The 13706-nt window shown below is 41.4% G+C and overlaps 1 protein-coding gene across 1 annotated transcript; it reads right to left on the bottom strand.

Annotated features, from left to right (window-relative positions):
• Positions 1-3058: 3058 nt before the first annotated feature.
• Positions 3059-13489, bottom strand: LOC137272684 (leucine-rich repeat-containing protein 74B-like). The gene is made up of 10 exons (XM_067805062.1): positions 13283-13489; positions 12830-12923; positions 11355-11404; positions 10631-10712; positions 10113-10198; positions 8743-8937; positions 7479-7574; positions 6450-6722; positions 6118-6203; positions 3059-4388 (listed from the first exon to the last, which is right to left on the bottom strand). Exons 1-10 carry the CDS (start codon positions 13430-13432, stop codon positions 4139-4141), a joined length of 1362 nt encoding a protein of 453 aa, XP_067661163.1. The 5' UTR covers positions 13433-13489; the 3' UTR covers positions 3059-4138.
• Positions 13490-13706: the final 217 nt, after the last annotated feature.

The following is a 13706-nucleotide window of genomic DNA, read 5'->3' as shown; positions in this document are numbered from 1 at the left end:
ACCTCAGTGATCACAAATAATGTCTCCCTCATAAATATAATATTTGCCCTAACCAACATATTACCACTTTTGACTAATGATCTGTAACATCTATTACAACCCTTGGTGTTATTCATACCTTTGAATGCATATTGTCATTCCTATATTATTCAAGAGGTGGGTCGGATTTGTCCGATCTTATGGCATTTCAAGAATCATATAGCCTAAGGAGCACCAAAATTAACCAGTCAGAAGTGATTGTCAGGAACCTAAACCATTGGCTTGAATCCCAGTTCAACATAATGTTTCAAGGTCTGGCCACCTGGCTTGTTTGTTTCACCAGATTTGGGTCAGCATTGGCCTTCATGCTTGTGGTAAGAGGCGACTAATGGATCGGGATGACAAACTCGCTGACTTGGTTGACATGTCTTCACATCCTAGCTGCACACATCAATGTTCATGCTGTAGGTCACTGGTCTTGTCCAGACTAGATTATTTAAGGCTGCCATGTACTAGTATCTGGAACATTGCTGAGTGCGCTGTAAAAGTCAACTCACTCAAACCAGTCCTTTGTACTGACTGTGAGACAACTGACACAAACGTGAAATTGGAACTAGCTGGATGCCTGTCAGAGCCATTTGCGAAAGGTCTTGGCCACAACTTGGAAGCTTTCAACCTTTCATACTACTGACAAGGGGGTCATTTCTATCTGTAATTATCTCTCCTGTTAGGTTGCAGATATTAGCGAAATATGAGGTATGTCATGTCAGACGGTATTTCAAAAGCGGACATGACTATATTTACAGCACTTGTGACTGACAGAAATCGACCAGTTATTGTAGTTCATCCCATGGTCGATGGGAAATAACAGGCATTATCACTTGGCTGCTTGCCATGTCATGGAAGATTCGGTAATGTGTTATGTAAATTGGAATAATATGTCTGTCGTGTATCCGAGTACAAACTGCTTGGGTGGTATTGCCACAAGGGAAGCAACTCCGTTAGAGAAAATGGTAAGAGAATATGTCACCTGACTGTTTTCTCACGTGAAATATGTTATTTTCCGTCGGTTTCAGAGGGAAAGCGTACTATTATGTCTTTGATGGAGAGCCATCCCAGTAATTAGTGTCTGTATTTTATCAACATGAGGTGAGGTGAAATTAGGAGATAAACATACTGTGTTGGAAAATCAGGGGTATATAACGTGATTATATACCTCTGGATGACTTTGATTAACCAATCACAATCCAGTATTTACTGAAGTTATGGTAGAATAGGGTTTAACGTCGCACTTAGTTTATTTCGTTCACATCACGAAGTGTGCATGTGTGTATATGTGGCTTCAGCTGGTTTAATAGTGCTAGCCCACTATCATGTCACAGTAAGCGTGAATACCCAACTCAAACACATTACCCTGACTCCCAGCCGATCAGTCTGTGTACCCTTTAATTCCCAGCGATAGGCAAGGATCAACAAGTACCACACTTTGGGTCCTAGTCAAAATGGCCACACGTCAAACTGCCACAAAACTTCCAAGTCAAAATGGCTACAGAAAAGTCAAAATGGCCACACAAAAAAGTCAAAATGGCCGTACATTTTATATTTTATTATTTTTCAATACTCGTGACATTTGTATTATTTGATATCAAAGTGTAAAAATGAGAAAAGAAGTTATATCAGACAAAACTTGATGTTCATTACTCATACACAAATCATTTTAAACAAATAACATATATTTATGTATGTTCTTTATTCATGTACATGCACCTTTTTACTGTTTATTTTTACTGTTTATCAGTTACTCCATCAGTAGAGGTTTCCCTTCTGTGAGCTGGTCTCGAGAAGGGTGAACTTCTCTTTCACCTTAGTCTCAAAGTATCAAATAGGAAAGTATCTAAAGTAATTAACTCCTAGTTATGTGTGACGTAACGTCCTTTGTCAGTTTTACACTTTGCTATCAAATACTACAGATGACATGAGTATTGAAGAATAATAAAATAATGTATGGACATTTTGACCTTTTTCTGTGGCCATTTTGACTTTTTGGTATGGCCATTTTAACTAGGGGTTATGGCCATTTCAAAATGACTTTTTTGTGTGGCCTTTTTTACCTGTTCACCGACATTTTGACGTCTTTTGGTATGACGCTGCAGGGATCCAACTCGCGACCCTCCGCTCTCGATCGGACGCTTTAAGCACTACACCACGGAGGCGGTGTTTATCAACATGAACAGCATGAATGTCCTTACGGATCGTGAGGGTCAAGTCCTCGAAAACACCCTGACCCTACACTGTGAAGACATTCGACGCTCGGAGAGGAAGTGATGAAGGTCCCAGACTTAGTCACTTCGTGAGATCCAGAAATCCAAGTGGATGGATTTTCTGGTGACAGACCAAGAAACATATTCACGGCCAACCGGAATTCAAACCCATCATGAATGTCTGGCGTGCCCAAGGGAGGCAACTATGCACGTTGAATTTTGGCGCCTTTGATCACTCAGGGGCCTCCATTAAGTCATTTTTTACAACTAAGCCAGTGTTGTATCAGACGCATATGGTAACTCCAAATAGTGCTTTTGGAGAGACACAGGGTCCTGCCAAGAGCGTACCTACAGCCTACTGTCTACAACATAGCTGATCATTCCAGTCTCTGAAGTAATTATCAGAACTTACACTACAAGATTTCAGTACATTAACGACAAGAACAGCAAACTATGTCCCGATTCCTGAAAGAAACAATTCCCATAAATTTCTTTGTTATACATTAATTTTTTTTAAGATCAATACATGGATGTAATATTACATTTTTAACATCAACAAGATGACGCAGTCTTCTTAATATACGCGCCGCTTCACAAGTTATCCTGTGGACGTGCTGGTAGGTCTACACAGCAATGTCAAGCATATATACGCATCAGCAAAGGAAACGCAACTGTTTTTGTCAAGTTATTAAAATAGGAGACATAAAAAATGAACCCGTACTTTTATGATACTCCATCTTTTCGAAACATGCTTTTCTTTTGCTGTTCTGTATACGTAATGAAATTGTGTGTATCTTTAATAGAAAACAACACCAATCTTTCAACTTCATAACGAGTAAGATTCGACATCGGAACGTGGCTGTATGCAATAAACAGGGTGTCATCCACAGAGTTCTATATGCTTCATTTTTGACTCACCAGCTTCTAGATTGCCGGTCTAACAAATACCGATCTTGAATATAATCTGTTGAAATTGGAAACCATTTTGCTATCAGACATATTATAAGGCATTCAATTTCAATGTTTAATTAACTTCAGATTCCTGTTTTGTGTGTCCACAGGAGTTTGCTGGTATCACTTTGTGTTCCGATGTGATCCAGTTATAGCACTCGAGTCCTGATGTGTCTCTACAGGAGGTATACTTGATATTCGTGCATATACGATGGTATAGAATCTGCCCTGAGTGGAATATATACCCGTACCCGAGAAACACTGGGTAATGCAATGTGCGTGTGATACTGGCATGATCGTACACATTCGGAGAAATTCGGCTAATTCCGCCACACACGTCAGCAATGGAATAGTGAGCTAAGAATCGTCACTGAACCCAGCCACGCCAAATCTTTCCGCATATAGTTCTCATAACGCTACGCCTATTTTGATGACGGGTTATTCCGTGTTGAATAACACTGACTGAAAGATACCTGAGATAATGAATAATTATTATAATCGTTCTCAATGATAGTCACGTGGCGGTACAGGAGGCTGATAATCTCTTTAACTGAGACGAATTGAGTGGGAGATACCTCTGGAAGTAATATTACTTGCAGATTAGGAAGTAATAGTTAACGCCCTTTGTGACAACTGATTGTGAACTCCTCTCGCTGTCAGTGTAATAATGTGTCGTCTTATTCGTCACCATCTTTCACCAAAAGATATGTCATCCCTTGATACAACGTGACCAGTAATTCCCATACCACTGTCTCAGAGTGTCTCCACACTCCAGCAGCGATGAGTTAGCCGCAAGGAACACTTGGTAAGAGAGTGCACTGTCTCGCTGAGCTGGATTGCCTTACTATTCCTTACTCTTTGTCGTCATGTTGGTCGCCAGTACAGTCAATATCGTTGATACATTCACGGTCACTTGACAAGAGGCAAGCTCAGGACCTATATGGCCTTCAGTTCCCTCTCATGGACGCGGTGCTCCCCCTTCGGGACCCGGGCATACCGGTAGGGGGCGGTAATAGGGTGTGTGGTGAGAGTTGCTTGGAAGTGTCTTCCACCTTAACCTGAAGTGTGAGAGGGTCGATCTTGGCCTTCCTGAACGTCCGGGAGTATTTGGCGTAACTGTCTTCCTGTTTGGCCAGCGAGTTCCTCAACTGTTCCCGAGAGTACTTCTTAATCTTCTTGTCGCCCGCCAGGAATTCCCTGAAGAGGATCACGACCGGGATTAAAGCATCGTTTGCTGAATATGGACATAGTCATACATACATGCATACACACACACACACACACACACACACACACACACACACACACACACACACACACACACACACACACACACACACACACACATACACACACACACACAGACAGACATACATACATACAGACACACACATACACACACACATATACACATACACACAGACAGACATGCATACAGACACACACACACATACATACATACATACACACAGACACACATACATACACACACACATACATACATACATACATACACACATACACACACATACACACACACATATACATACATACATACATACACACACATACACACACATACACACACACATACATACATACATACATACATACATACATACATACATACACACACACATACACACACACACACACACACACACACACACATACATACATACATACATACATACATACATACATACATACATACATACATACATACATATACACACACACACATATACATACATACATACATACAACGTTGAATGCAACGTACTGGTGCTGATACCAACAAGTGATATGTATACAAATGTGAGTGAGTGTGGTTTTCCGCCGCCTTTATCAATATGTGGATATGTGCAGAAGAAAGGTACATACATGTTGATAATTGATGTTTATAAATCCATGTAACTATCTTTCTTGTTCATAACGCAGCCTCCAGCTCTATGGCGGCGAACCATAAGTAAGCGATTCTTGAAAAGACAATCCAGTGATTGATGTTCTCGGCAGCGTCCAGGTATAATCAGCTAGTCAATGAGTCTGACCATCTAATTCATTCGGGTGCGGCAAGCACAGGTTGCTTGGAAACTATTCCAAGCCCAGGGTGCAAAATGCACGCTGGTCCTGTGGTCACTAGTATAAATTCATTAGGAGCACCAAATGATACGTTTGCAGTGGTCCTGGTGGCCAGTGAATTTTGTATATATAGGTATTTCTAAGTAAATCTACAAATATTATCTTGAAACAGTGAGGCACAGATAGGACCACTAATTATTGTGCACTCACTGGTCCAGTGGGAAAGTTTCAAAGGTTCCTTTCCTTGCAAGCCAGACTCACCACCGGATGTTGGCAGTTACTTTGAAACGTCCAGTGTTAAATTTGACAAACACATTAACCAAATTATTAATGACACTATAATGCACAACCGCTTCTGAAGAGGATTCAAAACTCACTGCTAGCGGCGTACTGACATCGCGGAACTGCCGCTGATTGGTAATTTTACCAAACTGGCATCTGTTGAAAAGATTACGTGACAGGAAATGAGGAGCATGCCATACGTTTGGTCCACGTCACGTTAACAGGTAGCATTGGTGGTTGTTTCTGGAACCAGATGCTTGTATTCAAGTCTTGAGACAAACGAATACTTTGGTATTCTTCAAACTTGTGATGTCGTGAAAAGTATACATCAACCCACATGCGAACAAAGGTAAATGTATACCAGGGCCCTGTTGAACAAAGCCATGTTAGAATAACGGAACTGCGATCACCTTAGTGCTAACTAAGCTCGCGTTGTGCAAGATATCACTAATATATTTGGCAACAGGTACATACTGTTTGCGATGTATAAGTTACAGTCAGAACTCTATGTTTATCAGGTGCAGGTCTTTTGTATGCTAGTTTATTGGATGGAATTACTTACGCAAGGTCGATAGTACCGTCTCCATTAGTGTCCATAAACCGCATGATCTTGTCCACCACGGACACCGTGCACGGTAGTCCTGCTTCCTAACAGCAACACACAATAGCCAACAATCAGCACAATTACTGGCTGGACATCGAGTACATAATTAAAAACATTTGCTGAATTTATACTACTACTACTCAAAGCGAATGACCACCTCATTCTTGGCACATATTGGCACTTTGGTTTCCTCAGATGCTGGGTTCGCATCAAGGGTACAAAGAGCGAAGTCTAATTTGGTGTCCTCTTCACAGCTTACATCCTCGGATAAAGTTTTTAAAGGTACATACCTTAAACAACAGGAAGAGTTCGTCTCTCGTCAACCCGTCGTCTTTGTCTTTGTTGATCTTCTCGAAGAAGTCCCGGGCTCTGTTCTTCTCCTTCAGCAGGTACAGCATATGCAGGGGGTCGATGTTGTATGCCTGGGGCTTCTGTAGCTCTTTCATCATCTCATCGCGAGTCTTCTTTGTAATTGGTAGAGAGATCTCGTACGTCACTTCCAGGTAGCGAGATTCTCGTATCTTCTCGAGAATACCCTCGAACTCCTTGTCGACTACTACGCCCTGACGGAGGAAGTAGGTGTTAGCATATTTAAGTAGGTTCAAGGAGGTGCAGTGGACAGAATAATTACTGGGAAGATGAGGCCATGTCGGTAACTTTCAGCTCCGTGTATAACAAACAAGTATAGAGCGAGATATGTTGATGGATATTCCGGTAGGGCTGGGACGGATGAGTTGGACCCGGGTACCCGTCTCACTACCTGGACCCATCATGTGACTAATATATTCAACACTGTAATATGTTATTCTTTCATGATAAAAAAGATTGTACTATTTTGAAGATTTAGACACGATTGTGCAGTGACCTGCTTTGAATAAAACACATGGTTAAGACTTTGAAAAACTCGAAACTGTAGCCACCGAGCTGAACGGTATATTGCCCTTTCTTACAAATTTGGTGTCAGGAATTAACATAATGGGTATCCGGGTAGAGTAGGGTAGGCTAAAAGGGAATGGGGAGCCCGGGCAGAAAACCTGGACTCGCCCCAACCCTTTATTCCGGTTAAATCACTGCAAGTCAACCTGTAGTGATGCTGGTTTACGTTTACCACAGTAGTGAAACCCATGGCCAAGAGTTCATTGACCTCACACAAGACCTGAATTTGCAGCTCCTAATTGTTTAACATTTCTAGAGAAAGAATTCGGTTATATTCCGTTTTAACAGTACGTTATTTTCAGTTGTGCAGTCATGTCAGGTAAACGTGGGAGAATCCCCCGAAGTAATACGTGTATTGGATAAATAACACTAGGTCAACATACATCCATGTGTAGTTGTTGGATGGCTCCGTGGGGATGCTTCAGAATGGCCTCCAGGAGGACACTGGTGAAGGAGGCTGTGATTGGGTTGTGGCCGATCTACAAATAGGATATGATATTTATATAGCGTACATGCAACTATATGCAACCAGTGCTTGCTCGTCCCTCGATCATTAGATGTCAATCTCAACGTTACATCGTTCTATCAATCTCAGTTCCTTGGGCAGTGTAAAACTCTTGCTGCCATAGGGCACATCGAGTTCATTGTGGCACTCTCATCCTAACGAGGTACCCAATTCAAAGCTGGGTGGACTGGGACACATAGTCACAGTACTTTTTCCAAGTTTAATTACTTGCACGTTGCTGTACCCGTAAGTAGGTATTTGCTCATATTCAAATAGCATTCATATACCGACGGATTCGTGGGTTCCTATAAGTGCACGGGGTTGTGTACTATACACTCAGGGGTTGTGACAACACTGAATGAGTCTGCAGACACAGCTGACTCCAAGGTTTTCGCACCCGGACACAGGTGTGCACGATCCTGGATCACTAGCCTGGCGCTTCAGATAGCTCATCTACAGCGCCCCAAATGAACCACATATTCCACGGAAACAAAGAATAATGTAATACTGAAACACAAACGACATTTCTTACATGTCTGAGTGAATGAGTTAACTGTGTGTTCATTTCATTTTATAGAAGGGCATGTTGAGTAGCCTAGCTACTGAAGAATTCGGTCGTCATGCCTAAACCGGGTTCGATTCTTAAGATGGCTACACTGTTTGTGACCCATTTCTAGTGTCCACCGCCGACATATTTCTGAAATATTGTTTTAAGGGACGTGAACACGTACTAACTCAGTTTTACAGGACATTTTCTGCATTTCATCATTTCACCTTGCCGGGGTCATCTTGGAGCAATTGTGTGAGTGACTGAATATTGTTTTAAGCCACATGCAATAGAATTCCATCACAATCACGACTATGATATCCAGAAAAGTGCCTCATGCATGACGCTGTACTGAAACGGGCCATTGGTATGGTATGGTTCAACCAGAGTTCACAAAAGAGCCAAGTTAGGATTATTCAAGTCTCATCAGCTGATCCTAGTGCAGCAAAGGGACAATACTCTGTACACAGGTGTGCGCCTCCTCCTATTACAAGACCAACCGTGGTCATGGTGATCACCTTCTTGGACATGTTTTGAACACTGCTACAGATACAATACAGTACCAGGCAGTAGAGAAAGTGGTGATTGTACTCACCTTTAACGTCGTGAGCGTCCGATTCTTCGATATCCCTCTGATAATCTCCAGCAAAGCTGCAGCACTTATTCGATTTGAGGATATATCTAGTGACGTAATAGTATTGTTCTTCATTAGCATATCACCAAGGGCAACCGAACCCTCGAATCCAAAACCATTCCATGATAGGTTTACGATTTGTATACATGTGTTTGTCTGGAATGAAGAAAAGTATTTTACAGATATGTTCGTCAAACAGTTGATTGATGTATTGACTGATGTAAATGAATAAAGAAATAAAGTCAAATATCGGAGGCCTGCTCTTCTCGAACCACGACTCTTAAACTTTGTTCTCTTTCATAACAAACATCTTTGCTTAATCGTAATACTGCCAAGGTCTCTGGCTAATATCGCTCTGTGTAAGAGTCATCTGGGAATGCCGTACATCTGTGTAAAGATACTATCGTGTTTGCGCTTAGGACCTGTGAAGAAGTGATAAAACTGATCTTGTATAAAATTGATCTTCAGTAACCCATTCTTGTAAAAGGCGACTAACGGGATCGGGTGGTCAGACTTGCTAACTTGGTTGACACATGTCATTGTGTCCCGGTAACATATAACGATGTTCATGTTGTTGATCACTGGATTGCCTGGTACAGACTCGAGTATGTACAGACCGCCGCCATATAGCTGGAATATTGTTGAGTTGGGCGTAAAATTCAACTCACTCACTCAGTTAGCGGTGAGATCTCTTCGTGAAACGGCACTCTGGATCCACTTTCGGTTGGCTCATTAGGGTTACAGTTTTACTGAGACTGCATTAAAAAAAATAATACACGTTCCTCGGACACGTGTTTTTCAAAAGTGACGAGGGCGGTAGGACTTTTTTCTAATTTTTGATAGAAAAAAGTGACAAGGAAGGAACACATTTTTTAGGGTTTTTTTCCTTTCAGAAATACATCTCGGAAGGTCCACCACGTGTGAACGAGTTGCAGATTCAGTCAAACTCGTTCTTACAGACGCTCATTCTTATAGAGGACAAACTGATGATAGGGACGCGGCAAAGTTGGAATCATTTTCTTTTTAAATTCCAATAAAAAACTGTTATGCGCACAAAGAAAAGTGACGCAACGGTGCACGAGAAACATTTCACTTTTTTTATTTAGCCATATATAATGAGGACACCGCTTTCACAGTTCCGTGTTGAATGCATTAAACCGCTATTACGCCATTTCTTTAGGACGTTACTGATAAGGAAAGGAAGGTCAATCACAAATGAATGTATGGCCGAGTGCTGTTCTGGAGTATTTATCATAATAGATCTAACGTAGAACACTCTGGATGGTCTGGAGGTATAAGACAAGTGCATGTGTATAAGAACTAACGCTGACCTCCAAGCCCTTGGCTATACTGATGGCACCCTTCTGTCTCAGGTGGTTCCAACTCATGTCAAGTTCCTCCAGATGGCGATTCTTTACTGCAAGACACAACATGGAGAATGAAAGCTTGGTAACCCCATCTCTGTACTGTTACATAGAAACAATTTTGACTGTCGCAGAGCTACGGGTTGTTCCGAACAAATTCTATCTGAACAAATTCTATCTTTATCATTCGTATTCCAAAGTTAAATTCATTCAAAATAACCTGCAAAGATCCAGTAACCCATGCTTGTCGGAAGAGGCGACTAACAGCATCAGGTGGTCAGGCTTGCTGACTTGGTTGACATATGTCATCCGTTCCCAGTTGCGTACATTGGTGCTCATGCTGTTGATCATTGGACTGGATTGTTTAAACTCAGTTATTTGACAGCCGCTAGAGCTAGAATATCGCTGAGGGCGGCGTTAAACAACAAACCAACCAAAGAATCTTTAAAATATGGGTGCTGTCTTAGATATTGAATGCTACTTACCTAACGCAGCACCAATGATCTTCCCACCAACTTCTCCCAGCTCGTTGTGGGCGAGGCGGAGTCGACTAAGTGAGTTGTTTTCCTATCACAGAGCGAAGCACATTGGCACGAGGATATCACAACGGCGATGGACTGTGTGTTCTATATCTATTGATTTTATGATATGTCAACTGCTTTTGATTGATTGTTTTAAAGGGAAATACAGAATAATTAAAACGTGATGTTAAAACCTAGTTGTAATGTATGCATTTCTCTCGACCCCAACAGCCGGGACCATATTATTACCGACCCCATAAAGCCACCATATTATCGTTATTACTACAGTCTTTGAGTACTGGAAACCCAGATCGGGAGACCTAGATCCTAGCGCTGTACCACACCCGGGCCCAGATTTTCGAAGCTCTATAGTAGCACAAACATAAGTGCCATACCTTTACATTAGCTTACGACTATCCTGCCGCTAAGAGAGATCCGAAAATCTTTGCACAGGTAAGTAGGAAATTAGCTATTTAGCTCCGAAATTGCACATAAACGACAAACGAACATCACGAAATAATTTCATCTGTTAGATTTCATTCGAACCCTTCCGCTTTGATTAACGGTGCTTTAATTTACTGAATTTTTTTCCGCAGTCAGTACTATACTAAAACGTGCTGGAAAAAACTAATATCTAGTCATCATTCAGATCTATTAAAAAGAAATACACTACACATCCAACTCTTACCTGTATAACATCTCCGACAGCTTTCCCGTCTACGTCTGTTAATTTATTACCTGTGGTGAATGAAACCGCTAGGTTACACATATACTCTGAAAAAAGTGGTGGAACTTCATTTTTTCCATTTACGATTAAAATATTTAGGAGATTTGTCGGAGCCAATAATTGTTGATATGGCACTATTGAATGTTTTGAGAGTGCATCACCATTTGCACTAACATCCGTAGTTGTTTGGAATGTAGTCGCTTTTGAAAGATGATTGGTGTATGGCGTGTAATTTGCATGTATACGATTTTCATTTTAAAACAAATGACTAGAAACAAACACTAACAAATGTGTGATGCAAGATGATTGTCAAAAGTTATATGTTCCAAGTGATTTCTCGACCTTCATGAAACAACGTCAAAATCAAGAATGGGACCCCATGCCCGTGTATGGGGCTACTGCGTTGTGCACGTGCATATTATGCGTTGTGTATAGGGGTGGTAATAGAGGGAAATGGTGGTGCGTTCATAAGATGTCTGCCCTTGAAACGTTTGTTAATGTTTACAATTCCTATCCAAATTGAAAGTTGAGGTTTCCGTTCTTCTTTTTAAAAGTACATTAGTCCGATTACAGGTGTAACTTCCGCACATGTATACTAGCCATCAAAAGTTTAGACACTAGTGTAAATCATCTATTGTAAACCAGATTTTGCAAAATATTCGACACAGTTTAAAGGTACTGTTTACACATGAACTGATGCTCTGTAACACAAAGTTGTAACCTTGAAAAGATTGTTCTCACGAGTCCGATAAATTAGGAAACGCAGTAAAAATTGGCGAATTGTTAACAAAACTTTACACCGAAACGCAGCTGTTCACATGAACGATATTTGCACATGCTTTTCAGTAATGTGATGCACGATTCTCGTGCATTTCAACTGTTGGTTCCCCAAGTTAGTGGAGAAATTCATATTCGATGTAACCATGCAACGTTATGAGCGAGTGTATGTATGTGAAACTTATAGCGAAAACTTTACGTTAGTCTAACATGATGGTATATGTTTCAGAGACTACTGACATGGGTGAAGCAGTTGGCTGACTGTGCATGTCACCCTATCAAAACGGCTTAATGTTCATACTCTCATTCATTGGTTGACCAGGTCTAGATGTTGAGATAATCCAGGCACGTGTAGTACAGCTGTATAGTTGCTTACTGTGACGTTAAAATACAACATCCACTTAACGGAAAGCTAAGAATACACAATGCCATTGCAAAGTGGTCAAATGAGACATTTGGGAGTAGGCTTTCTCAGTACAGATTCTAGTACGTTTGGTAGACTGAGGTTCATCCAGGATCTCAGATATAATACATATCTAATATTAACTCACTGTGCGTGCGTGCGTGCGTGCGTGTGTGGCACACCGTTGGTGTACTCTCACCTTCCACAATGCATACCTGAGATTATGATACACGAAACTCGAGTACTAAAGTCTCACCCGAGATGTCTATATCAGTGACGTTGTCACACCGTCGCAGGAACTCCGCTAAGAGCCGAATACCTGTTCCCGAGAGTTCATTGTTCGACAGGTCCTGAAATATGTTCATTAAAATCAGGTATTATTGTTTCATCAAATATATTTGCATAATAATGACGCTAGACTACACCGCCGAACCCTAAACACTGAATCATGAAAAAGTTGTGATTATTGGCCCTGTGTGTGTATTGATGTTCTTATCAAGAACAAGAGCTGGAACCTTTAACTAAATGATTTGACTGACAAGTGAGCGATGGACCTTCCTTGTTGTGAAAGGGATCGGTCGTACGGGTTCGAATCCCAAATTGGTAAGTGTACATTCTAGTTTTGATGTCCCTGGCGTGATACTGCAGGAAATCATCTCACTCACTCACTCACTCACTCACTCACTCACTCAGCGGACTGAGTACTGACCAGCACACAGACATTGGTCCTCTTCTCCAAGACAGCGAGGACATATTCGAACTCCTTCCGTCCCACTGTGTTGCCGGAGAGGTCAAGGTGCCACATGTGTCTCTCGTACTGGACAACACAGAAATGCATTACAGTAACACAAGCAAACATGCTTCAAAGTACAGGAAATAGCCAACAAAAACTCTGCTGAACTTCCCTCCAACCACTGTGATTACCCAGCCAGTGAAAGGGGAGGTAATGCAGTCGTTTCGCTAGCACCGCTCTGTTGAAAGGACCATGTTGTCATAGCTCATAAGCATACAGTATAGGTCAATGATTCATGCTGTCCGTGCACTGCTTAATTCATTTAATGTTACGACAATGGTCAGACCGTTGTATGTAAGCATTACAAACATATTACTCTTGAATTACGGAAGGTAATGGA

This window comes from Haliotis asinina, chromosome 2 (assembly GCF_037392515.1).
Source record: "Haliotis asinina isolate JCU_RB_2024 chromosome 2, JCU_Hal_asi_v2, whole genome shotgun sequence".
NCBI classification, from domain to species: domain Eukaryota; kingdom Metazoa; phylum Mollusca; class Gastropoda; order Lepetellida; family Haliotidae; genus Haliotis; species Haliotis asinina.
Note: the sequence above shows the minus strand (reverse complement) of the source record. Positions and strands in the feature narration are given on the sequence as shown.